We start from the raw sequence: 24,213 nt of genomic DNA, 5'->3' as shown, positions 1-24,213 counted from the left end.
ATCCTAATAAATCAAATTTATACAGAATCCTATCATTAAATCCAACGATTCAAATGCTCAATTCAGTTTTTATAAAAAAAATATTCTTCTTTCCTATTTATATATACAGAATCCTATCATTAAATCCAACGATTCATACGCTCAATTCAGTTATTAAAAAAATATATTCTTCTTTCCTATTTAAATATTATTACCATTAATATTATTATTATTACTAATTAATAACTAAAAAAGAAAACCATTCCTTCAATATAAATAATCCGAATCATTCCCACTGGGAGACAGTTAACCGAAAAGCCTGCTTCACTCCCAATTTCAAGAGAGAGAAACAACAAGAGAGAGAAACCTCTCATGGCGGTTTAGTCGATAAAGCTACCAATTTCTTCAATTTTGGGCTCTCTCTTCTCTGTACTCTTCCGTTTTGTTTCTCCTCAATTTCCCCCCATAAAACCCACCCAAATTCAAACAAATTCTTCCATTAATTCGCCCAAAAAACACTCCAAGATGATGCAGATGGACCGGAAACCGGTTCTTGAAGAGTATGAGAAGCTTATTGTTCGTATGAATACCCCTAGGTGAGTTTCTTACTTTGTTTTCTTGTTGTGTATTGACTTTTCAGTTGACTTTATTTATGTTTGCTCTAAATTTCAAAATTTCAAAATTTGGGTTTTCTTTACATTATGCTTTTGTTGATTTTTTTTTTTTTTATTTAGGGTGATGATTGATAATGCTGGCTGTGTTGATGCAACACGGATCATGGTGAGTTTGAAGTTGGTTATTTGTTTAATTATTGTGTTTTTTTTGGTAATTTTATGGGTTAATTTTTGAATGTTTTTAGATTGATAGTGCGAGGAATGATGGAATTCTACTTGAGGCTGTTCAAGTTCTTACTGATCTGAATTTGTCTATTAAAAAGGGTTATGTTTCCTCAGATGGAAGATGGAACATGGATGGTAAGTTTATATTAACAAATATAGGTCGTATAATCCTTAAAAAAAGGCTATACGGGCCGTATAAATTGTGAAAAGGGTCATACGAGCCGTATCATTTTGTCACATATTTCTGTCTGCAACTTTTCTTTACTCATGTTGGTTAATCTCATCATCTACAGTTTTCCATGTCACCAATTTGGATGGCAACAAATTAACAGATGATAGCATCATCAATTGCATTGAACAGGTAAATATTTTCCCTTTTAATTAAAACTAGTTTTTTTGACGTCGTGCGTTGCGGTGAATCTGAGGAAATGATAATGTAAAACAAACTTGTTTTAAAAATAAAATATGTTGTTTAGAAAGCCAAACCATTAGAGCGGTTTAGTTTATCATCGTACCGTTTATGATACCAAATAAATATTTTATTTTGAGCACAACTTCATTTTTAAGAAAACTTATAACGGAATCTCAGGGAAAAAAATCAAGCACAATTATGTACTTAAATTTTAGAAGAAACTTATAAATGAAAATTATTAAAGAAGTATCAAAACAATCGACGAATTAATACATGTTCTAAAAAAGAAAAAAGAATTATTAAAAAATGGTAATATAATAATAGACTATTATATTAAATAAAAAATAATAAAAACGTATATAATAATATTATAAAAATAAAGTTACTTTTTATCCTCCTTCGTCAACAATATACATATAATATTTAGTATTTAATTCACATTAAGTTGATCAATCTGGACTAATAAATGGTAATATTCTCTCATTGTTTTAATACAGTCACTTGGAACCATACACAGAACAAGATCAAAGTCCATTGATGGAATGACAACACTTGAACTAACCGGAACTGACAGAGTCGGACTTTTATCCGAAATTTTCGCGGTTTTATCCGAACTCAATTGTGACGTTGTTGAGTCAAAAGTATGGACACACAACGGCCGAATCGCAGCCATAATTCACTTGAAAGATTGTGACTCCGGATCCCCAATCGAAGATGCTAAAAAGATCGACCGAATTGAAGCGCGGTTAAGAAACGTCTTGAAAGGGGATAATGACATAAGAAGTGCCAAAACTTCGGTTTCGCTAGCTGTCACTCACACGGAAAGACGGCTTCACCAGATGATGTTTGCTGATCGGGATTACGATAGAACTCCGATTGTAACGACTCATGGTCGATACTCACCGTTGGTTTCTGTTCAAAATTGTTCGGAAAAAGCGTACTCTGTAGTGAATGTTCAGTGTAGAGATCGGCCTAAGCTTTTATTCGACGTTGTTTGCACGTTAACCGATATGCAATATGTCGTATTTCACGCAACCATCAATACCGGAGAAGATGGAGCATATCTGGTACTTATTCAGCCTTCATAGTTCATATTATCATACATTTAAAAAAAAATATGAAATTGTTTTTGTTTATTTTGCTAAAATTGTTTTTTTTTCAGGAATTCTATATCAGACATATAGATGGAAGCCCGATTAGTTCAGAAGCCGAAAAGCAACGAGTGATCATGTGTTTAAAAGCCGCGATTGAAAGAAGGGCACCCGAGGGTGTGCGTCTCGAGCTATTCAAACCCGACAAACCCGGGCTGTTGGCCCAAGTGACACGAACGTTTAGAGAAAACGCGATGAACGTAACACAGGCCGAGATATCTACAACAATGGGTATGGCTCTAAACATTTTCTATGTAACGGACGCGATTGGAAACCCGGTGGATTTAAAACTCGTAGATTCGGTTATGCAAGAGATCGGGTCGGGTTATTTAAGAGTGAAGGAGCTACCTTTGATGTATCATCAGAAGACAGATAGTGATGAACAAAACACAAGTAGTCTTGGTGGTGCTGTTTTGTTTTCACTTGGTAGCTTGCTAAGGAGGAATCTATACAATTTGGGGTTGATCAAATCATTTTCTTGAAGTATGCATCAAAGGGTTGTACTTTGTGCATTAAGGGTTGGATTATCTTGATGCATTAAGAAAGGGGTTTGGTTTATTGTTTTGTATATATATAAAAAATAGAAGGAAAGTGGTTGAGATAGTTGGTTTGGTGGATACACAATAGGGTTTTGATGGTAAATATGGACTATTGGATGTTTATTTAGATATATTGATGTTAAATATAAATTGATATCTAGTTTTGGTTTCTAATTTTGTTTTATTATCGTTTATATTCTTAGAACAAATTGTCTAATATAACCAAAGTTTTCAAACATAAACATTCAGTTTTATAACCAAGAAAAATAAGGCGTTACATTTTATAACCAAAGTTTTCAAACTTGTTATAAATGTTTTCTTGTATTTTTCTAATGTAATAAGATATACACCATAACAATTTAAATGTATTTAAAAGTTGTAGTCTACTGTTAATTTATCATGGTTATAAGTTGGAAGTTTTCTGTCACTTATATATGTTGTAATTTTTCAAGTTATTAATAAAGTTACCAGTAAATTATGTTTTTGGCCTCTGTGGTTATATCATTTTTACTATATTAACCTAAAATATCACTAACCATTTTGATCCCTAAGTCTAACCATTTTGGCCCCTATGGTCTCTATAACTAACTATTTTGGCCCCCATGATCTCTAGACTTAGGGGTCAAAATGGTTAGTTATAGAGATCATGGGGGCAAATATATTAAAAATTCTTATTTTGGGCTAATATAGTAAAAGTGATATAACCACATGGGTCAAAAACGTAATTTACTCTAAAGTTACAGAATTGTCAATGAGGTAGTGGTCGAGTGGTTAGGGAAAGACTTGGTGTTCCTTGTGACCTACGTTCGACTCCCACTCTCCCTATTATTTTCTGCGACATCCAGGTGAAAGGCGAATACGGGTGACGCCGGTTCGTCTTGGATGAGAGGCGAGGTTTTACCGATTATTCCACTGTTGTGCCTTTGGGCGAGTGGAGGTCGGGTTTCCGCGCATCTAGGAGAGGCAAGGGGCTGGCGGCAGTTGAGTAGTCGACCTTGATTACAGCGCCCGGTGTCACGATGATTGGCACGTCATTCGTTGCCGTTTCAAGAAAAAAGAGTTACTGAATCATATTACGAATTTAGGCTATGTTGTTATATAAAGTACACAAATTTTAAAAATAGGAACTAAAACAAGCAAACTAGCTGCTTAGTTGACCATTTATTTTGAAACTGGAAAAGGATAGCACACCCTATTGCCAATAGATAAAACAAACTAAAAGGCCTAGTTTGGCTTCTTTTTCATCGATTAAGTTATGGCAGGCCAGCATGATTTTCCTTTCATTTTCAAGAAAAAACAATATACGCATTAAATTTATTGCTGAATATTATATATGATAGGGATTATATATGAAGGGGTAAAATCAAATAAAAAGTTTATTTTGCCTAAGTCGGATGAGAAGGAATCTTAACCATTCATTTTTTAAATCAATGGTTAAGATGAAAGTGTAGGAGAAAGGATGAGTGCAAGAGTATCTTAAGAAAATCATATTTATTTACTTTCTCTCTCCACATGCAAGGCACATGTATATTCCACCCCCGTTTTTTAAACGTTCATAACTTTTTTATACGACATTATTTTTTCATAAAAATTTCACCATAAAATCGAACCTCCTTTTATCTTTAATTTAAGTACCAAGTTAGGAGTTGGCTAGAAAGTCCAAATTTCCTAAAAAGTGTAGAAAGTCATAAAACACCAAATTGTCAATCATAAAACACACCAAAAACCCACAAATAACAAAATAAAGATTAATAAAACATCATATATGTGGGTTGTGTTTTGTGTTTTGGATGATAAGGCTCTGATTATCGAATAACAAATATTATTGTGTTTTATGTTGACTAGCATGTTGTGTTTTATATTCATAGTTCTACGATTGTGTGTTTTAAGTTTTTATGAACTATTCTAGTTTGAATATGGTGTTTTAGTAATTTTCACTCTGTTATTTGTGGGTTTTAAGTGTGTTTTATGGCTGAAATTAGAGTGTTTTATGACTTTTTACACTTTTTAGGAAATTTGGACTTTGATAATTCATTGTTATATCTTTTATACAACAACCATACCTAGTAAATCCCACAAATAACAAAGCTACTTATAGGGTCTCGGGAGGGTGGGATGTAGACAGATCTTGCCTCTATCCCTAGGGATAGAGAGGCTGCTTCCAGAAGAGACCATCGGCTCCAAAACAAACTCGTCAGGTATTATGTATGGTTCCAAACTCATCAGGTATCCATTACATATTTTCCATTCAGTTCTAGAGTATGCTTGTTTATCATCTTTAGTGGTCAAACATTATCCGTTGGAATTGAAAACTCACCGATGGACTAATAGGGACAAGTAATTTAAACCTCTTAAATTATCTAATTAATTTAATTAATTTAATACTAAATTCTGGTCTCCATGGGCGTTTCCTTGCTGATTAAAAGCGACAAGAACGAGTGTGTTAGGATTCGAACCAAGATACTTCACAACAATACACGTTTACACACATAGTTCCTCGTCTCGAAATCCCTTATTACCCCATGGTAAGACTTGGTGCTAGAACTCCTGTCACTGATTACTACCCTTTTTATCATCTTCTTTATTTTTCTTTGTGCCATTTTAAAGCTTTAACTTTTGGGTTTGAAGTAGACGTTAACAAAGACTCGGTACTAGAACTCCTATATTTTTGGACGACCTCGACATCTTACCATCACTATATTACAGCAGCGATGGGTGCACTTGCCCAACGTGAAGTGTAGTGTGATAGTATTTTATCGTGTTTTTATAAATATTAAAACTTGAACTCGTGCATAAAACAACTATAAATAACCATCTTTTTATATACACCCACATCATGTAAGTGTGTTAAGGTCCCTAACAAAGAACTACACAATTTTATGCATTAAGACACACAGTTCCTCTTTTGACAATCAAACCCTTGTTATCCATGGTAAGGTTTAGTTAACAAAGCATCAAGAGGTAAGTATATCCAAAACACCCATTTTCTTATCATTGATTACAACCCTTTTTATTTATCTCTTTATTTTTATTTTGAGTCATTTTTTAACCGTTAACTTTTTGGTTTGACTAGAAGTTGACAATGACTTGATACAAAGATTCACTGTATCATTGGAGGACCTCGGTATTTTATCATCACTATATTACGCCAACGATGGGTGCACTTGCCCAACGTGAAGTCTAGTGTGATAGTATTTTATTGTGTTTTTATCAATATTAAAACTTTAACCAGTGTATAAAACGACTAAAAATATACCACTTTTTACGTACACTCATTACCATGTCATTGTACCAAATTCATAACCACCAAGAAGAGAAGGTAATACAATATGTCTTTTCGGATATAATAGTGACATTTAGTCATGAAGATACTTTTAGATTACACCATCAAGATATCAACTCAAAAACTAAGCATATGATGAATTTATTTTCCACTCTTTTGGATATGTAGAAGTAGGCATAAAGGAATAGTAAGGAGGGGACACATTATCTTTCTTCTTCTCAAATGTGAACTAATCACCATCAGCTCGTAAACGGCATAACTGCCAAATAGAGATACCAAGGAGCACCGGCGAAAGCAACACAATTAAGTTCGAAATCAACAATTCTTAGAAAGGCCAGGTGGTGGATCTGGGAGAAATGAACTCGGTAATGTTTAAACAACTCCATCTTAAGGGGTGACAGATGATAATGAATCCCATAAAAGGAAAAAGATGGAGTATAAATCACCATATGCTTAGATGAGTAGGTCGCTGGTTCAGAGGGGCCAGGTAGACAGGGATTTAATTCCAACGGAATGTGATAGTTGGAAATATATGCTTGTAACTCCTCTGGAGTCACAATTGAGAGAATGGTGGATCGATCTTTGCGATTCATGGTAAAAAAGGATCGAGAAAGAGAAGGAGTTTTTGAAATAAGAAACGAAGAAGTTAAAGAATCATGGGGAAGATGATGATATATAAAGGATGGAAAGGCAGTAATTATCAAATCACGCTTTGAATGTAGCTCATCGGATCCCCCACGTGTGTACCTGGAAAAACCCCACCGTCAGATCGCGCGTCTGACAAGAAAGGATCATCATTAGGAAAAACAACCATAACTCAGAAGTTATTTAGTTAGAGGGCCCCACGAGAATCTTCACGAAAAGGAACTTTATCCAGGCCCATTCATAAATAAGGCGGACCAGGACTAAGGATGACTTGACGACGAGGGTCCATTACTAGACCCTTCGTCTAGGCTTTCCATTTCTCATTAGCAAGAGGTCCATCGTGTTTATCCGGAAAGTTAAGCCCAAACCCACAATAAGTCTCCTATTTCCATAAAAGGGATCCAGTCAAGGGTCTTAGAACCAGGTCCATGCCCAGCGTGCAAGGATACTGTTCCGGCAGAGACATGAGCGACATGACATATCAATGGAATTCAATGCCCGAACAGGAGAGAGAATGGGGCGACAAGGTTACTTGGTGAAAGAGATTAACACTAAATGAAAAGCTCTAATCAGATCTTACAAAGGGAACAAATCCTGTCACATATTCGGACGTTCCTTTTGTCTGGCGAATTATCCAGTAGTTTATGGCAGAGGAGGACCTACCTTGATAAGCCATTCTCCTTGTTATAAGCAAATGAAACGATCAAGAAAAGGAAAGTGAACGAAACCTACAACACATTTAACTCAAAAAACATTCTCACACACATTGAACTCGAACATTCAATTCATAATCCACACCAGCGCTCCGACCAATTTATTTTGTTGGATTCTTATTTATTACTCCGATCACAATCTTATTCTCATGCTGGAGCTTGGTCATTGACCCCCCCCCCCGGGATCCTTCGTAGCGAAGCTAACGGTGTTCTATTTTGTAGGAACTAATCCGGTGAGAAAGGGAACGTCGACGAAACCCAGTTAGCTTATGTCAACCGTTGGTTTTCCGGGATTCGACAAGTAGTGAAACAACACATGGTATAATCAATTATATTGATAACGTGCTGGACAATATGGAAATTCATAAACGAAGTAGTATTCACCTCAAAACGGGTCGATATTGCCAACCTTCTTGATGAAATTAAAACGATTGGCTTCTTATGGGTGAAGAATAGATCTAAAATTGAGCAGTTGGATTGGGCTCAATGGTGTGGGTTTTCTTTTTAATTTGTATATAATTAATCTGCCGTACGTTCTTTCCTTTCTGTAACTTTTGCTTAATAAAATTTGGCCTTTAGAAAAAAAAGCACTTAAATGAAAGATGAAACAAACTGTTGTTATGGATTATAAGTGTGTTTAGAGGTGCAAACGAGCCAAGTCGAATCCGAGCTTGATTAACTTATAAGAGCTCGAGCTCGGCTCGTTTATTATCTCTTAATTAATATAGTAAATAAAAATAATATATATAATCGAATCGTTTAGGCTCGTGAGCTCGATAAGTGAAGCTCAGGTTCCGGCTCGTTTACTAAACAAGCTTATTTTTAGGTTCGAGTTCGACTCATAAACAAGTTTAAATAAGCTCGGCTCGGCTCGTTTACTAGAGAACTTTTAATATAGGCTAAATGTTATTAAATCTATCTATATAATAAAAGAAACCACTTTAGGGACACTTGTCATCATATTAGGCCATCTCTTATAGATAATTATTATTTTAATTTAATCTCTTCTAATTAATTATAGATAATCCTTCTACTAAATATTATTTAATTTAATATCTTATATTATAGATAACCCTCCTACTAAATATTTAGTTTAATATCTTACTAGATGTAGCACCCGTGTAACCACATGGGTAGGTTTAGTAATGATCGAAATCAAATACTAAAAAACAGATTATAATATATCATTTAAATTTTGGTCTTTAGTTATATATCTTTATAAAGTAATGTTAAAAACAGTATGTGTGACCACACGGGTAGCTTTAATAACCATCGAAATAGATTATAATACATCATTTATATTGTTTGTATTTAATACAACTAATCAAATGTTATTGACCAGTTCAATAAAGCCCCTTATATTTGATCCAATTAAGCTTAATAATAGATTAGATTTTGTAGGCCCATTAAAACCCTTATATCAAATCCGGCCCCAAATTCTAATCACTCATCTACCGTTCCATTTCCATCTCCGAACTTCGAAGGGCGACAAACCAACGACGGGGAGTGTTAAAGATTTTTCCTTATCAGCAAAAGGTAATCGAAAACGTATTGATTCGATTTTGTTTTTCTGAAATCTTTGCATCATGTAATTTTTTATACCACGCTTGCATGTATGATTTTTCATCTTAGGTTTGTTCTTTTATATGAACTGTAATTTGTGATCATGTTTGTTTATTTGATTTGTTATACTTCAGATTCCATCATATGAATGTTCGTATTGATGTTCGATTGAGGTGTAGATATTTAGGGCTATGTTAAAAATGATTGTTTATCAGTTGTTGTATAAAGATTTTTTAAGATTATGATGTTTAGTAAACTTTCAGTTGGTGTTCTTGACAGATTTTATCAGAGTATATTTCACATGACAGTGGTTTTGTATCACACTGTCAAAAATAGAAACATATTAATAAGCTTTAGAAACTCTCGGCATCGAAAATAACATTTGGTATTTCACATTGTTGACATTGAATATACCCAAATAACCTTTTAACGTTATATAATATTTTAGTCTATTAGTTATACTCTTTTTAATTGCATTAATTAGAATAATCTTTTAACATTTTTCATAAATAATGCTCATCAACTTAAAATCATTGTTGTTGATACATCTGTTGACTTTGGTTAACAGATGGATGAAAATATATGTTTAAAATCACTGTTGGGTTAAACAGTGTTTTGAGGAGAAAACAGTGGTTTGTCATTGGACAAACAGTGGTTTGACCATGGTCAAGCAGACTTTTGAATCATTAAGAGTCATAGTTTTGCAAACAATGGTTTGACTTTGGTCAAACAGGCTTTGGTCAAACAAATTTTTTTTTTTAAAAAAAAGTGGTTTGACTTTGGTCAAACAGTGGTTGCATACTAATGCTATTTCCTTTCATCATGTTCTCTCAGTTACTGACCATCTTTTAACGTTTTTCTCTTTCTATAGAAAGATGTATGGTTTTGCTTGTTACATGACCGACAACCAAAGGAAATCTTTGGTTAGTATTTTAATCTCAGATATGGCGAATTTATTTTCTTTATAACATCATGTTATACAGTTCTGATTTTAATATACTTATACATAGGTTCTGCCAAAAAAGTATAAACAATGGATAAAAGAGTTTAACTATCCTGTTGGGTTTGTCAAAGTACGGACAACTAATGGGCAAGTCTTTCAAGTCAAGATATATGATATAGGAAACTTCTATTATCTCTACAATGGGTGGTATTCCGTAGTTCAAACTTTGAAACTACAATCTGGATCATGGCTCGTATTTCAATATGAAGAAGCATTATAAAGTTTCCGGATATTTTATTTCTATGACAATATTGCATTTGCTCCATCTGATTATTCTTACTACAGACCCAATGGCGATTTTGATAAACCTGGTGCTATGGTATGTAGTTCACAATCTGGGTTCGATATATTTATTATTGTTTCTTATCTACTATGGTTCCGTATATGAAACTACTAATATTTTTTTTCTCGTTGTAGCATATCAATCGTTTATTTGTACATCACAAGATGGACAATACCATTCCAAATTATCCGGTTGTTATTAGAGGCCCTGGGAAGCATAAATTTTTTGTTTGAATGGATGTTAGTGACAACTGGATGGGATCGCATTAAGAAGAAATTTTCACTAAGTGATGAACATCTTCTTGTGTTTGAAATGATTGATCTTCACACTTTTGATATGTCTGTTTTCAATTGTTCCAAGGATGCTGATTTAATCTTGCCACCAGAATTATATGCTGCTATTAAGGAAGAAGTGGTAGAAGAGGTTATCAGTATCTTTGATGGTGAAGATGTGGATGACATAACTAAGGACACTGAAACTGAAATGCTCGCTGTAACTACGAACAACGAAACTATTCCAGTAGTTTTCCGTGTGGACAATCATTTTGTAAGTTTCTGTAACCAAAAAGTAGTAACAGGACCTTACATTGTGTTAACCATATTATAATACTATCTTTTTAACATTATTTTTTGTTTGTTACAGCGCATTGAAAAAGTTCTTGCTAAAAACTTGGCTTGGATAGGAAAAGAACTTTAAAGATTGTAGATGCTGCTGGAAATGTTTGGGATGTTTGAGTTGGTATCGAGTCTCCTGATGATCGGTTTTACATAAAAAAACATGAAACCATTTATGAAGGATAAAAACTTGGTTCCTCGTGAAGAGTTTACCCTTAAGTTCGTCACGGGTAAAGGTATTTTCTTGTTTGACTGAATGGTTGTGGCGCTTTTTTAGATAAAGTTATTTTGTATGGAAACAATGTTTTTTGTTTGTGGTTGCTGGTTTGCTCAAAACACTTTTGTAAAGGTTGGTAGTTTAGTTTTGATGTTGGTGGTACGAAGGGTTAGCTACTGAAAAGTTTTTAATTCATATGTTACTGAACCACAAACAAACGGTTGAAAGTATTACTTGTATTAGTTATTTCTTGTCTTTTAGATATATGTTATTGTTATTTATCTTTCATTATTTTATAATTGTTAAAGGTATCATTTTTTAAAAATGTATACTATATTTTAAAATAGTTTTGTAAAATAACATCCATTATTATTAGATAAAAGAAACATGTTGATAGGATGTGCAAAACATAATACCAAATAACTTCAAACATTAAAAGACATTTCTTCAAAATGCTATTTCTACAACGACTATAGATTTTGTAGAACTTCTTTGTAGACCATGTTAGTTGTGGTTTTACACACTTGTTTTCCCCTGTCACATATCAAGATCTTCAAACCCTTCCTGCTCTTTACTCGTGATACAGCAACGTATAGTTGTCCGTGACTAAAAATCGGCATTGGAAGATATAAGCCTACACGTTCAAGTGATTGTCCCTGGCTTTTGTTGATGGTCATTGCAAAGCATAGAGATAATGGGAACTGTCTTCGTGCAATTTTCACCGGTATTCTTTTATCAGATGGTGTTAGTTTCAATCTTGAAATCAAAGTATGATGACCTATATTATTTCCAGTAATAATCTTTGCTTCGATTACAAGTTTTCCAAGTTTTGTTACTTGAAGTCGTGTACCGTTACACAGACCATTTGTTTGATCAATGTTTCTAAGTAACATTACCGGAGCTCCAACTTTGAGAACCAATTTATGGTTAGGTAATCCTGACAGATGCAATTTGTTTAATACATCCGGAGGAAACAATGCCATGTTAAGGTCGGTTTGATCCTCAGACTCACATAAAGTATCTAAACTGAGATATATCTTTACTTCACCAGGCATACTATTTAACAGTTCTGTATTTATTGAATCCACAACTTCATTTGTGGGTGCAAGAATGGCTCTTTGTTGGAAGTAATTTGAATTGCATAAGAACTTTTGCATATCTGGATATGTGAAAGCGATCAATGAAGATATAGGATTGACTGCATCGAGTATAAGTAAATCATCTGGAATTTCAATTTCCACTTCTCCATCATTTGGACCACCAAGTAGACCATCACCAAGCCTCAAAATCTATTCAGCAAATTCCTTGGTCTCATTAAAATTACTTGATTTGGTACCCATTTTTAACCTCATGTTTTCAGTTAACTTGAGTAACTGATAATCCTGCCATATATAAGAAGAATTCAATGAAGAATTTACAATCATGCTTCTGGTACCTTTTGGAATGACTGGAAGGATTTGTCTAAAATCACCGCCAAAAAGCCAAATCTTTCCACCAAAAGGTTTGTTCTGCAAGGACGGATTATTGGAATGGGCTATATCTCTCATTGTTCTATCCAGAGCTTCAAAACAATGCTTATGTGTCATTGGCGCTTCATCCCAGATTATCATCTTAGTTTGTTTGATTAAGCCTCCTAGCTCACTGTTTGGTTCAATAGAGCATATAGAATCCTCGTTAACATTTATCGGAATTACAAACCTGGAATGAGCCGTTCTACCACCATCTAATAGAAGTCATGCAATACCACTGGATGCAACATTCAACACAACTTCACCATTGGAACGTAACGCAACTGCAAATGTTTTCCACAGAAATGTTTTACTAGTTCCACCATAACCATATAGAAAGAAAACTCCTCCACTTCCTTTAACAACTGCATTCATGACGGTTTGATACACTTTTAGCTGTTCATCAGTTAAAGATTTTAGGGAAGCTGCAAGTTCCTTTTTTAAGATAGCCCGATCATACGAAAGTTCCTTCATTATCAATTGATTGTTCAATCCTGAAGTGTAGTTGTCAGGAACATTTGGCATGTCAGTAAAGTTGCTTAACGTACTTCCATAACCAAGTAACAGTTTTTCGATATGTGCCAAGCAAATGTTTTCAATCTCTTCCTCTTTAAGAACCAAATCTAAAAAATACAACAGATGTTTAGAAATTAGATTTTTTAAACACTTGATTAAAGTAAAATGGAATCTGAAATTTTATTTAAGTTTTTAAAATTACCAGGAATACCAGTAATTCTCTGTTGCTGATATAATATATCTTCACATAATAGAGATTTTGTTTCTTTCCAGAAAATACCCGGCCTAGAAATGGTGTTTGACATCAAGAGCATTACAAAAAATGTACGCAAGAAATCAGAAGTAGCCCATGCACTTGTTTAGCTGGCAGTAGTTATATGTAACAGTGGTTAAAGAGGAACAGATAATAAGCAGCTGATGGCCCTCATCCACTGTTTGTATACTACAACTGCTGTCCCTTAAGTACTGCTTGTGTACAACAACTGCTGAAGATACATTCAAACTCTATATTAAAAAAAGTAGAATTTAGACTATGTCAAACTAATTTAGACATCCCATATACTATATTCACAAATCAAAAGCACACATTATAACCAAAGATTATATTTCCCAGCATAATACAAAAAAGTAAACCACATAATGGTTTACCACATGTTCCAAGTTCATAAGTTACCAACATCTAAAACATAGAAAACAACTGTTTGAGTAGTTTAACACTTACCAACGACAACCAAACTTCAAACAACCACGTACTTAAGTACATACCAAAAAACATAGCATGTTTACCATCAAAATATAACGACGTGAAAAAAGCTAAGTGTTAAGCCTATATGGCTTCCTCCGGCTCCTTTTGTTGTTAGAAGAGAGTTCCCCAACATTTTGACCTTCCACATCCTGCAACAAACGTTTACTATTAGGACTGGTGGCCGAATCCTTCTCGGCTTCGACAACGGAAGAGTCGGCCATAACAGATACAACATCCTTCAATTAAATCACAAAACAACTACTAAGGTATCAAATAATGTAATATAATCTATACTAAACCAAAAAACAAAATTGTAGAATTCTTATTCACCTTTGAAATATCAGCACCGGCCATCTGTGAGGATTCAGATAATTGAACAACTTTAATTTCTGAACCTTCTTGACTAAACACCTAATATCAAAATATTACCAAAAGGGAATTTAATTAAGATATTTAAACTACAAAAATTGGGAAGAAAAAAATAAATCAATATAGGATATAGAAAAACTCTTACCTCATCAGCAACCTCAAGAGCATTTCCATTACCACCAACCAATTCAGCAATTATGTCCGGATCATCACATACTTTTTGGATAGTGTAGACGTGGTAGTCATGGTTAAGGTTGTAATCAGAAACTTCAATTTTAAACGCCAACTTCTTTTCAACCAACCATGATATTTCATGGGGAAAAGTTTCAGTATCATCGAGCTTCACTTGGCGTTCCCTTATATCATTCGCAGTTGAACCAATAAGCTTCATTACATCTTTATCAAACATCACAAAAGAAACGCTGCCAGTTTCATCTTGCACTCTCAGATGTACTTTGAACCTGTAATAAATGCCAAGTAAATTACAGCAAAAACCATAGCAGTTCTTGACATAAAAAGATCGGACATTAACTTACTTTATGGTTATCGATGTGCATTCTTTATCGCATTTCAGACAAACCAATGAAGCAGGTGACAGATTCATGACCTCATCAGAAATGGTTTTAGCATATTGTAAGTACTCAATTTTGGTCAACACCTTCTTGTTACAGTCTCGACATGCCGGATAAAACCATCCATAGTTTTGTTGAACAATTTTGATCGTTGCAACTACCACACATGACATTCCCTACAATATCACATATAAAGCTTTATTAACATGCTCAATTGATAAAACATAGAAAACATTAACAAAATTAAAATGCCTATGAATGTATATAGAATTATTCATACACTATCAATCTCAATAATTTCATCAACATGTCTCTTAGGAGTCTCAATTAGAAATTCTTGATGGACTGGAAATACACTCTGAGATGAAAGAATGGTTTGAGAAGAAGAAGCACCAGCTTCAAATTGTTTCACTAAAAGACTATAAAAATAAAAACACAATTAGCGTTAATACTCACACTTATGTTAATAAAAACATGAAAAATATGAAATATAAATCACGGATAGTACCTCTTACGAAGTTCATTAATCTCATCAATTTCTTGGTTGAGAAATAGACGACTTCCAAACTTATCACTCTGAACAGTATATTGACCTGCAAGAAACAATATACATATCCAACAATTCATTACAAATCACTAAAGCAATAAAAAATGTTCTTAAAAATGTAACAAAACGAAGATTGGGAAAACTAAACGAAATAAATCAGTCAAATATAAATTACCCTACCACTTCCTAATCCTCGCATGCTGAATGACAACCATCACAGTCTCATTCGGAGAGTTTTGAGACAAAAAATCATTAAATTCTTGTGCATACACATTCCACAAAGTACAACGGACTACCTCTCCCCTAAAAGAAAAAGATAAAAGAACAACATTAAAAGTTAAATACAATCATTTGCGTTCTTAAGCAGCTGTTTGCATTAGACTTTCCCCTTTAAAGTGGTTATAACATCCGAAGGCCCTCATCCATTGTTTATATACTACAATTGCTGTCCATTAAGTACTGCTTGTGTACAACAACAGCTGAAGACAAAGTGTTGCTATTTAATCTACTGCCCTAAGTCAAGTGCTGCTAAAGACCAAAGCCCTGCTTGGAATGAAGCAGTGGAATGAAGAAACAATTGTTTACTTTGTCTGTTGTAATAGTATCAGACCTTAGCTAGCAGTAGTTATATGTAACAGTGGTTAAAGGTTGTTAGGTTGTTAGATGGGGGAGCAACACAAAGATACTGCCATGGATCATTATAACACTGGTTAAAGGTTATTATAACGCGACCAAATAGCCAACTTATAAGAACAACATATAGCAGATGTTTTAACTCAAAGAATAGCATTAAAAGAACAACACTGAAAGTTCATACACTCATTTACTGTGAATATAGTATATGATTTACTAATCATTTACATTAAATAATGAAAATGATTTACTATGAATATACCATTAAATGCAATAAAGAATCTTATATATAAAATAATCTAATCATTGGTATTGTATTAAATAAGAACAACCATTTAATGAACTTTTATATAAAATAAACTAATCATTGGAATTGTATTAAATACAATCATAACACACAAACAAATTTATATAAATGACAAATTAGAATTTACTGGACATCTTGAAGATCCAAATTCATCTTTTTTCTTTCATTAGGAAAGATTTCCATATCTCCACACGAGACAACAATTCCAGCAACATCAAAAATGGTAAACATAGCAACAGAAATTAGTGACATTGAAAAGGGAGGCAAAACATATATCAGATTATCAGAAACACTCATACCGCATGTGAGCAGATCCTTTCCATCTCCATTAAGAATGTGTGAATGTGCGATGAAATTAAATCCGTAATCAACACCTTGCCAACCATTCGCACGTGTAACAACCGTACATCGGTAAAAGTTAATCTTGTAACCATGGTTAATAACTTTGTAAACATCAGTGTTTTCTCCAACACCAAATCTGGAGAGAATAACAACTTCATCCTCATGAAGCTGTGAGATAAACACAGGTATTAATGGAGCCTTAATCCCTGCCTGAATCTTACGGCCCTGACAAATAAGTGAAAGCACATACTTTAGAAACAAACAAACAAACAAACAGTATCTCAAAAAAATATAAAAGGTACATGTGGCTAAAGTCTCAACATATGAAGGATCAATAAGTAACTAATATTCATGTTTGTTTCATTGTGCCTAATCCTATAACAGGGAAACAAATAGTAAGTATCTATAAATGACCAAAAACCAACCCTAAATTACACAAAACAGAAAATAAATAACCATATAACCCTAAAACAAACAAACAAACAAAACAGTAAACAATAATCATCTACGAAGGACCATAAAACAAACCAAACAAATATTCATCTTTGGTTCTTTATATCTAACCCTAAATTATAAAGGATCCAAAAAACAAACAAAAAGCCATCTTTCTTTCTTTAAACAAACAAACAAACAGTCAATTTACAATAATCATCTATTTTGCATAAAAAAAACAAACAAAAAGATTTTCTTCTTTGTTTCTTTTTGTCTAACCCTAAATTACACAAAACTCAAAACGAAAATGATAAAAAGAGTAAAAAAAAAACATCAAAGATGATTGACAAACACTAATACCTTCTCATCGAGCAAGATCAGATCCATCCGAAAGGACTGAACCCATTTCTGGATGATTATACACTTGAGATTCCACATATCTTTAGACGGATTCAAATCATCAATGAAACTGAGTGACAAAGATGGTGGTTCACTGTCGGATTTCTTGCCGGATGACAGAGTTTGCACAGAAGATGCAGACATTTTGAAATGAGAAGAAAATGGTGAAATGGAATCAGTGAAGTTACATAATGAGAAGAACGTTTGAATAAAAAGTGTGAAGAAGAAGGAGAAAGAAAGATATGATTACTTCTTGCAGTGCATTCATGGCAATTTCTCCTCCCCATGCAATTTTAAAGTTCCCTCCTAAAGAAAACCTTTTTTTATAATAATAAAATCAGATTATATATTTGAAATAGATTTATGTAGATATAAATATTGCAAACGGAATTATGACATCAGCAACTCCATGTGGCATAGCTTAGAAGTTGACAAATAAGCAGATTTATATCAGCTCATAATCTCTTATTATAGATAGTATAGATGGATAATTACCATATTATAATTTGTAACATGTTGGTGCTTTAGTTAGTTGTACTCTAAGGTTAGGGAGTTTTCCAAAAAAAATTTAAGTTTTCATTTTTAATACAAATATTTTCATTTTTTGCATTTTAACATCTTTGGTTTTATTTTTTTTACTTTCAACTCAAATTTTTCTATATTTTGAAATTTAACCCCAATACAATTTTATTTTCAACTTTGATCCCCGTATTTTTCATCTTACGTTTCGTTCTAATTTTGCACGTGAACACGCCACAACGTGCGTGTGAGTTTCAACATTTTTTCGTCTATTTTTTCCCGTTTGACAGGACAGTCACAACGCGTCTATTTTTTCTTGTTTGACAGATTCGTCGCAAAACGTGTGGTCTTAGATCAACTTATTATACTCAAAATGCTAAACCTTATGAGCTTGCTTTATTTGTTTTGTCAATTATACATTTTTATTTATATACTATTAATTTGAAATATTTGTATGCATATTTGGTTGTAAGTTGTGCTTCAATGGTTGTACCTTAATCAAATATAGGATGTAAGTTGTGCTTAAGTGGTTGTACCTTAATCAAATAATAATGGTTTCATTACCACCAAATTCAATCTGTTTTGTATGCATGTATGGTTGTAAATTGTGCTTAAGTGGTTGTGCCCTAATCAAATAATGGTTTCATTATCTTACCATATTCAATCGGTTTGATCCATTCAAAGTTGTGTTGTTTTATTTGTAAATTATTTTTATTTATAATAATCTAATTAATTTAGCCAAAATTTTGTATAAATATAATTTGCAACATATTGCTGCAATGGTTGTTGTAATGTATGCATTATGGTTTGTATAGTGGTAATGGTATATATTATATATAGATTACGATGAACCTGTCAAACGATAAAAAATTGACGCGGGTTCATCGTAACGCACGAGTCCTAGATCAATTTAGTTATTTTATTCTATGTTTTACGTTTCGGTTTAATTTCTTCGCATTAACACCGCAACTTCAGTGTCGGTGGTCGTTGACAGTAGTGTGACATTAGTGCTCACCCCCGCCGCAAAGCGGGGGGTGCTTAATACTAGTTATTATTTAGTTTAATCTTCTTCTCATTTATAATATTATTTATTTGAATTAATTATATTTGAACGCTTTGTTAAGGTTGGTATCAAATAAATTTTACGAAACTTAAAATAAAATTAACTAATAGTATTTATCAGTTATACATTTACGGAGTCTTAAATAAATGGTCAAATTTATTGAGACTTCATTAACAAATTTTGCAACAACAGAATAGTCTATTTTTTTTACGAAAACCAAACTTTGTTTTAATATATTAAATATTTTTATTTTCACTATACAAAATTACATTTACTCGACCCATGTAACACATGAGGTTTTTTAAGATATAACTTTTTATTATTAGATATATAAAATTAGATTTATTCAATTCGTACAATACACGAGGTTTTTTTAAGGATATATATATTTTTTATTATTTAGTACAGAAAATTACATTTATGCAAAACGTGTAATGCGCATATTTTTAAAGATGTATTTTTTTTATTGTTTGGTATATAAAATTACATTTATTCAACCCGTTTAATAAATGAAGTTTTTTAAAGACGTATTATTTTATTATTTGGTAAACAATATTACATTTATTCAACCCGTGTAATACAAGTGGTTTTAAAGATATAACTTTTTTATTTGGTATACGAAATTACATTTATTCAACCCGTACAATATGGTTCTTATAGATATAACTTTTTATTATTTAATATATAAAATTATATTTATTCAACCCGTACAATAAATGAGGTTTTAAAGATATATTGTTTTATTATTTAGTATATAAAATTTATTTATTCAACCCCGTGTAATACACAATGTTATAACCTAGTATTAATATAAACTAATATTACACTAAGGCCTAACGAGCTTTATATGCCAGACTTGATAAATAAACGAGCTTTATTTTTTGCTCAAGTTCAGATCAGACTTGATAAGACTCGGCTCATTTAAAGCTTTTTCTTAAACCGCTCGACTCGTTTACACCCGTAATTACATTGTTCATTTTTGTAGGAAAATCACGTCATACATCACCGGCATAGGGTGTATGCTTGGAGTTCAGTCGGCTTGAAGTTGCATACTCGGGTGAGATCATTCTTTTTCTTGGCTTTAATTTTCTGTCACATTCATTTGCATAGTCGAGTCTAGGCATACTTGTTACCGGGCTAGACGGACCGGTGTGATTGAGTCTTATTGTTGCATTGTTCTTGATCGTATTTGTGATTGTTTACTTATTGTGTGAACTTAATTATAATATCTATTTGATCATTAATTGTTACGTGTTTGCTCTTTTTGGTTTATCGGGCGATTTGTAGCAATCATAGACGGTAGGTATCATGATACTTCATTGAGATCGTGTTCGAGGACGAGGGGTTCAGGGAGGGGAAAAAAGGGGGTATAGTTTGCGTGTGGCTTCGTGGAATGTAGGAACCCTTAGTAGTAAGTTGTTGGAGATCATAGATACACTCAAAAGACGTAGGGTAGAGATAGCGTGCCTTCAGGAGACTAGGTGGAAGGGACATAAGGGGGATGAGCGCAATGGGTACAAGTTGTTATATTCAAGGTCTGATGGGGGTAAAGAATGGGGTAGGATTTCTAGTAGATGTAAACTTGTACAAAAATGTGGTAAAGGTGATACGTCACAACGATAGGATCATGGTGTTGAGATTAGTACTAGGAGAGGAAGTGGTGACAGTTGTTTGCGCATATGCTCCACAAGTGGGTTTAGGGGATCAAGAGAAAAGAGATTTTTGGGACTGCCTAGACGGAGTTGTGAGGGCCATACCTAGGGAAGAAAGAATTTTCATAGGAGGCGATTTTAATGGACATATTGGTAGGCATAGTGATGGTTTTAGTGAAGTGCATGGGGGCTTTGCTTTTGGTGATAGGAACAACCCTGGTAGGGATTTGTCAGAGTTTGCGGTGGCCCACAACCTAGGTATTTTGAATTCTTTCTTTAAGAAGAAAGAATCACAGTTGATTACTTTTAGCAGTTGCGGACGTAACACTCAGATTGACTATATTTTGATGAGGCTAGGAGATCGAAGGTGGTGGAGGGACTGCAAGGTTATACCAGGGGAGGCAGCAGTGACTCAACACCGCTTATTGGTGGCAGATATAGTCATGAGAGGAAAGCTGACCAAGGGAGAGAGGGTAATGCGACCTAGGGTTAGATGAGGTATGTTAAAGGGTGACAAAATCGAAGTGTTTAGAGATAAGGTCCTCTTAATGACAGCGCCTAGAGAAGATGGGGACGCAAACCAAATGTGGGAGGACATGGCAAACACCATTACTAATGTGGCGAAGGAAACGCTAGGGGTCGTAAAAGGAAAGAGGTGTGGCCATAAGGAGTCATGGTGGTGGAATGAGGATGTGCATACTAAAATAAGGATTAAACAAGGGTGCTTTAGGGATCTTTTGAGGTGTACAGTCGAGGAGGAGCAAGCGGTTTTAAGGGAGAGATATAAAGAGGCTAAGAGAGAGGCGAAGAAGGCAGTGTCAGAGGCGAAGAACGCAGCTTACAAGCAGATGTATGATCGACTGGAAACAAAGGAGGGGGAGCATGACATGTTCAAGATTGCAAAGGCTAGAGAGCGTAGAAGGCAAGACTTAGGAGCAGTGAAGTTTTTAAAGGGAGAGGACGGATGCGTTTTGGTCAAAGAACACGACATTAAGATGAGATGGCAAGTGTACTTCTACAATCTTTTCAATGGCGGGAGGAATTACCAACAAGAAAATGAAGAAAATGATGATTCACCTACTCAAAGGCGACTACGGAATAACGGTTACTGTCGACGTATCACACGGGAGGAGGTGAGAACAACCCTTAGAAAGATGGGAAGGGCTAAGGCAGTTGGGCCTGATAACATACCAATTGAGGTATGGAAATGCTTAGGAGAAGAAGGAGTACATTGGCTAACCATTTTATTCAATCTTATCTTCAAATCTGGGAAAATGCCAGATCAATGGAGGAATAGTGTAGTAGTACCTGTGTATAAGAACAAAGGGGACGCCCAAAGTTCTGGGAATTATAGAGGGATTAAGTTACTAGGGCACACTATGAAACTATGGGAGAGAATAATTGAGTCGAGAATCCGAAGAGAAACTCAAGTCACGGTAAACCAATTTGGTTTTATGCCAGGGCGATCGACTACGGAAGCAATACATATTCTAAGGAGATTGATGGAGAAGTATAGGGAGAAGGAAAAGGGACCTACACATGGTGTTCATTGATCTTGAAAAGGCCTATGACAGTGTGCCACGTAAACTGATTTGGGATAGTTTGGAGAGTAGAGGGGTTCCTGGGAAGTATATAGACTTAATTAGGGATATGTATGTTAGGACTGAAACTAGTGTCTGAGCGCCTGTAGGGGATACTGATTCTTTCCCGGTGGAGGTAGGACTCCACCAAGGGTCTGCTTTGAGCCCTTTTCTATTTGTAGTTATCCTAGATGAGTTGACAAAGTTAATTCAGGGGGCTTTCCCGTGGTGCCTGCTTTTTGCAGATGATATTGTGTTACTTGCTGATAGTAAACAAAGCCTGAATGCGAGGCTAGAAGAGTGGCGAGCAGCTTTAGAGGGCAGGGGCTTAAGGATTAGTCGATCTAAGACTGAGTACTTATATTGTGACTTTAGTGGAGTGGACAACGATGAGGACATTCAGATCACCATTGACGGTCAAGCGGTTCCGCAGGTGACTAAGTTCAAGTATCTAGGATCGTTTGTCCAGAGGGATGGGGAGATAGATAGTGACGTTGCCCACCGCATCCAGGTTGGATGGTATAGGTGGAGAGCTGCCACTGGGGTATTGTGCGATAGGAGGTTCCCAACAAAATTGAAAGGGAAATTTTATAGGGTTGCAATTAGACCTGCTATGTTATATGGAACCGAATGTTGGGCCATTAAGGAAGTACAGACACGTAAGATGGAGGTAGCAGAGAGGAGAATGCTAAGATGGATGTGTGGGCACACAAGGTTAGACTGGATAAGAAATAATGTTTTTAGGGAGCGATTAGAAGTAGCTAGTATATCAGATAAGATAAAGGAGGGAAGATTAGATGGTTTGGGCATGTGAAGAGGAGGCAGATGATAGAACCAGTTAGAGTGATTGAAACCCTCGAGGTGGAGGGGAGAAGGAGTAGAGGTAGACCCAAAATTACTTGGCAGAGCGGATTTAGCAGGATTTGCAAAGATTGCACCTCTCTGAGAACATGGTCCATGATAGGAACTCGTGGACGTAGGATTAAGGTTAAGGATTACTAGGAGAGGTACAATTGTGTTTCTAGGTGTAGTGTATTATCGTACATATGTAACTATGTGTATAGGATGTTTTGTACAATTGTGTTTTTAGGTGTAGTGTATGGTCGTAGATATGTAACTATGTGTATAGGCTGTTTTGTGTTGTCACACTTGTTCTATTTTACCATGCACTCTTTCACAACTCATGCTACATTGGTAACTTCATACACACACACACCTCATGTTCTATTTATTTATTTCTTGGGTGTTTTGGAGCCGATGGTCTCTCTGGAAGCAGCCTCTCTATCCCTAGGGGTAGAGGTAAGGTGTGACTACATCCCACCCTCCCCAGACCCTACAAATAGCTTTGCTATTTATGGAATTTTACCGGGTATGATTGATTGATTACTTTTATGATCAAATATTAGTGGATAATTGTTGCAATGTTTCGTTTGGAAATTAAAGTGACTGTAAATTAAAAATGACTTGAAACATTTTGGCCTCTACATCAACGTAAACTAATATTTTATATTTTAAATTTGGCCTACTAATAATTTATCATGGCTGTTGAGAATAAAACGATTGTAAAATCTCGGATTAAACAGATAGAAAATTGGAATGACTTGAGTTGAGACCACCTTAACGTTATTATTTTTTTTAGTAATAAAATGTGAGTCTTGATTTTTATAGGTTGAGAGTTAAAAGCTATTGAATCTAGGCTTAGATGATTATATGCACTAAGATACAAAAAAGTTTATTTTTTTTTAAAACGATTAATTAGCAATATTTATTTTGTTGACCATTTTTTGG

At 34.4% G+C, this 24,213-nt stretch overlaps 4 protein-coding genes across 4 annotated transcripts; 2 read left to right on the top strand and 2 right to left on the bottom strand.

The window, feature by feature from the left end:
• Positions 1 to 273: 273 nt before the first annotated feature.
• Positions 274 to 3,080, top strand: LOC110921328 (ACT domain-containing protein ACR8). Its single transcript, XM_022165629.2, has 6 exons — positions 274 to 575; positions 714 to 759; positions 839 to 953; positions 1,112 to 1,179; positions 1,728 to 2,297; positions 2,393 to 3,080. Exons 1-6 carry the CDS (start codon positions 505 to 507, stop codon positions 2,861 to 2,863), a joined length of 1,341 nt encoding a protein of 446 aa, XP_022021321.1. The 5' UTR covers positions 274 to 504; the 3' UTR covers positions 2,864 to 3,080.
• An 8,631-nt stretch (positions 3,081 to 11,711) lies between these two features.
• On the bottom strand, positions 11,712 to 12,788 carry LOC110895371 (ATP-dependent DNA helicase PIF1-like). The gene is made up of 3 exons (XM_022142689.1): positions 12,677 to 12,788; positions 12,607 to 12,623; positions 11,712 to 12,530 (listed from the first exon to the last, which is right to left on the bottom strand). The coding sequence occupies exons 1-3, from the start codon at positions 12,786 to 12,788 to the stop codon at positions 11,712 to 11,714; spliced, it is 948 nt and encodes a 315-aa protein (XP_021998381.1).
• Positions 12,789 to 12,974: 186 nt separating this feature from the next.
• On the bottom strand, positions 12,975 to 17,755 carry LOC110895362 (replication protein A 70 kDa DNA-binding subunit B-like). The gene is made up of 10 exons (XM_022142677.1): positions 17,573 to 17,755; positions 16,566 to 17,005; positions 15,785 to 15,801; positions 15,460 to 15,544; positions 15,232 to 15,370; positions 14,916 to 15,127; positions 14,525 to 14,840; positions 14,341 to 14,421; positions 14,150 to 14,246; positions 12,975 to 13,372 (listed from the first exon to the last, which is right to left on the bottom strand). Exons 1-10 carry the CDS (start codon positions 17,753 to 17,755, stop codon positions 12,975 to 12,977), a joined length of 1,968 nt encoding a protein of 655 aa, XP_021998369.1.
• Positions 17,756 to 20,703: 2,948 nt separating this feature from the next.
• LOC110895353 (craniofacial development protein 2-like) lies at positions 20,704 to 21,342 on the top strand. The gene has a single exon (XM_022142665.1). It carries the CDS (start codon positions 20,704 to 20,706, stop codon positions 21,340 to 21,342), a length of 639 nt encoding a protein of 212 aa, XP_021998357.1.
• Positions 21,343 to 24,213: the final 2,871 nt, after the last annotated feature.

Source organism: Helianthus annuus, chromosome 2, assembly GCF_002127325.2.
Source record: "Helianthus annuus cultivar XRQ/B chromosome 2, HanXRQr2.0-SUNRISE, whole genome shotgun sequence".
Lineage (NCBI taxonomy): Eukaryota > Viridiplantae > Streptophyta > Magnoliopsida > Asterales > Asteraceae > Helianthus > Helianthus annuus.
The sequence above is the reverse complement of the archived record's forward strand: the minus strand, read 5'-3'. Positions and strand labels throughout refer to the sequence as shown.

What these genes read in the sequence shown, in the direction of transcription:
- LOC110895371 (XM_022142689.1), bottom strand. Translation starts at nt 12,788, where the DNA reads ATGAGAGATATAGCCCATTCCAATAATCCGTCCTTGCAGAACAAACCT.
- LOC110921328 (XM_022165629.2), top strand. Translation starts at nt 505, where the DNA reads ATGATGCAGATGGACCGGAAACCGGTTCTTGAAGAGTATGAGAAGCTT. An exon ending in GTTCGTATGAATACCCCTAG is followed by an intron (nt 576 to 713) that starts GTGAGTTTCTTA and finishes TTTTTTATTTAG; the next exon opens with GGTGATGATTGATAATGCTG. An exon ending in TCATCAATTGCATTGAACAG is followed by an intron (nt 1,180 to 1,727) that starts GTAAATATTTTC and finishes GTTTTAATACAG; the next exon opens with TCACTTGGAACCATACACAG.
- LOC110895362 (XM_022142677.1), bottom strand. Translation starts at nt 17,755, where the DNA reads ATGTCTGCATCTTCTGTGCAAACTCTGTCATCCGGCAAGAAATCCGAC. An exon ending in TGATCTTGCTCGATGAGAAG is followed by an intron (nt 17,006 to 17,572) that starts GTATTAGTGTTT and finishes CTTATTTGTCAG; the next exon opens with GGCCGTAAGATTCAGGCAGG. An exon ending in AAATTATTGAGATTGATAGT is followed by an intron (nt 15,128 to 15,231) that starts GTATGAATAATT and finishes GTGATATTGTAG; the next exon opens with GGAATGTCATGTGTGGTAGT.
- LOC110895353 (XM_022142665.1), top strand. Translation starts at nt 20,704, where the DNA reads ATGGGTACAAGTTGTTATATTCAAGGTCTGATGGGGGTAAAGAATGGG.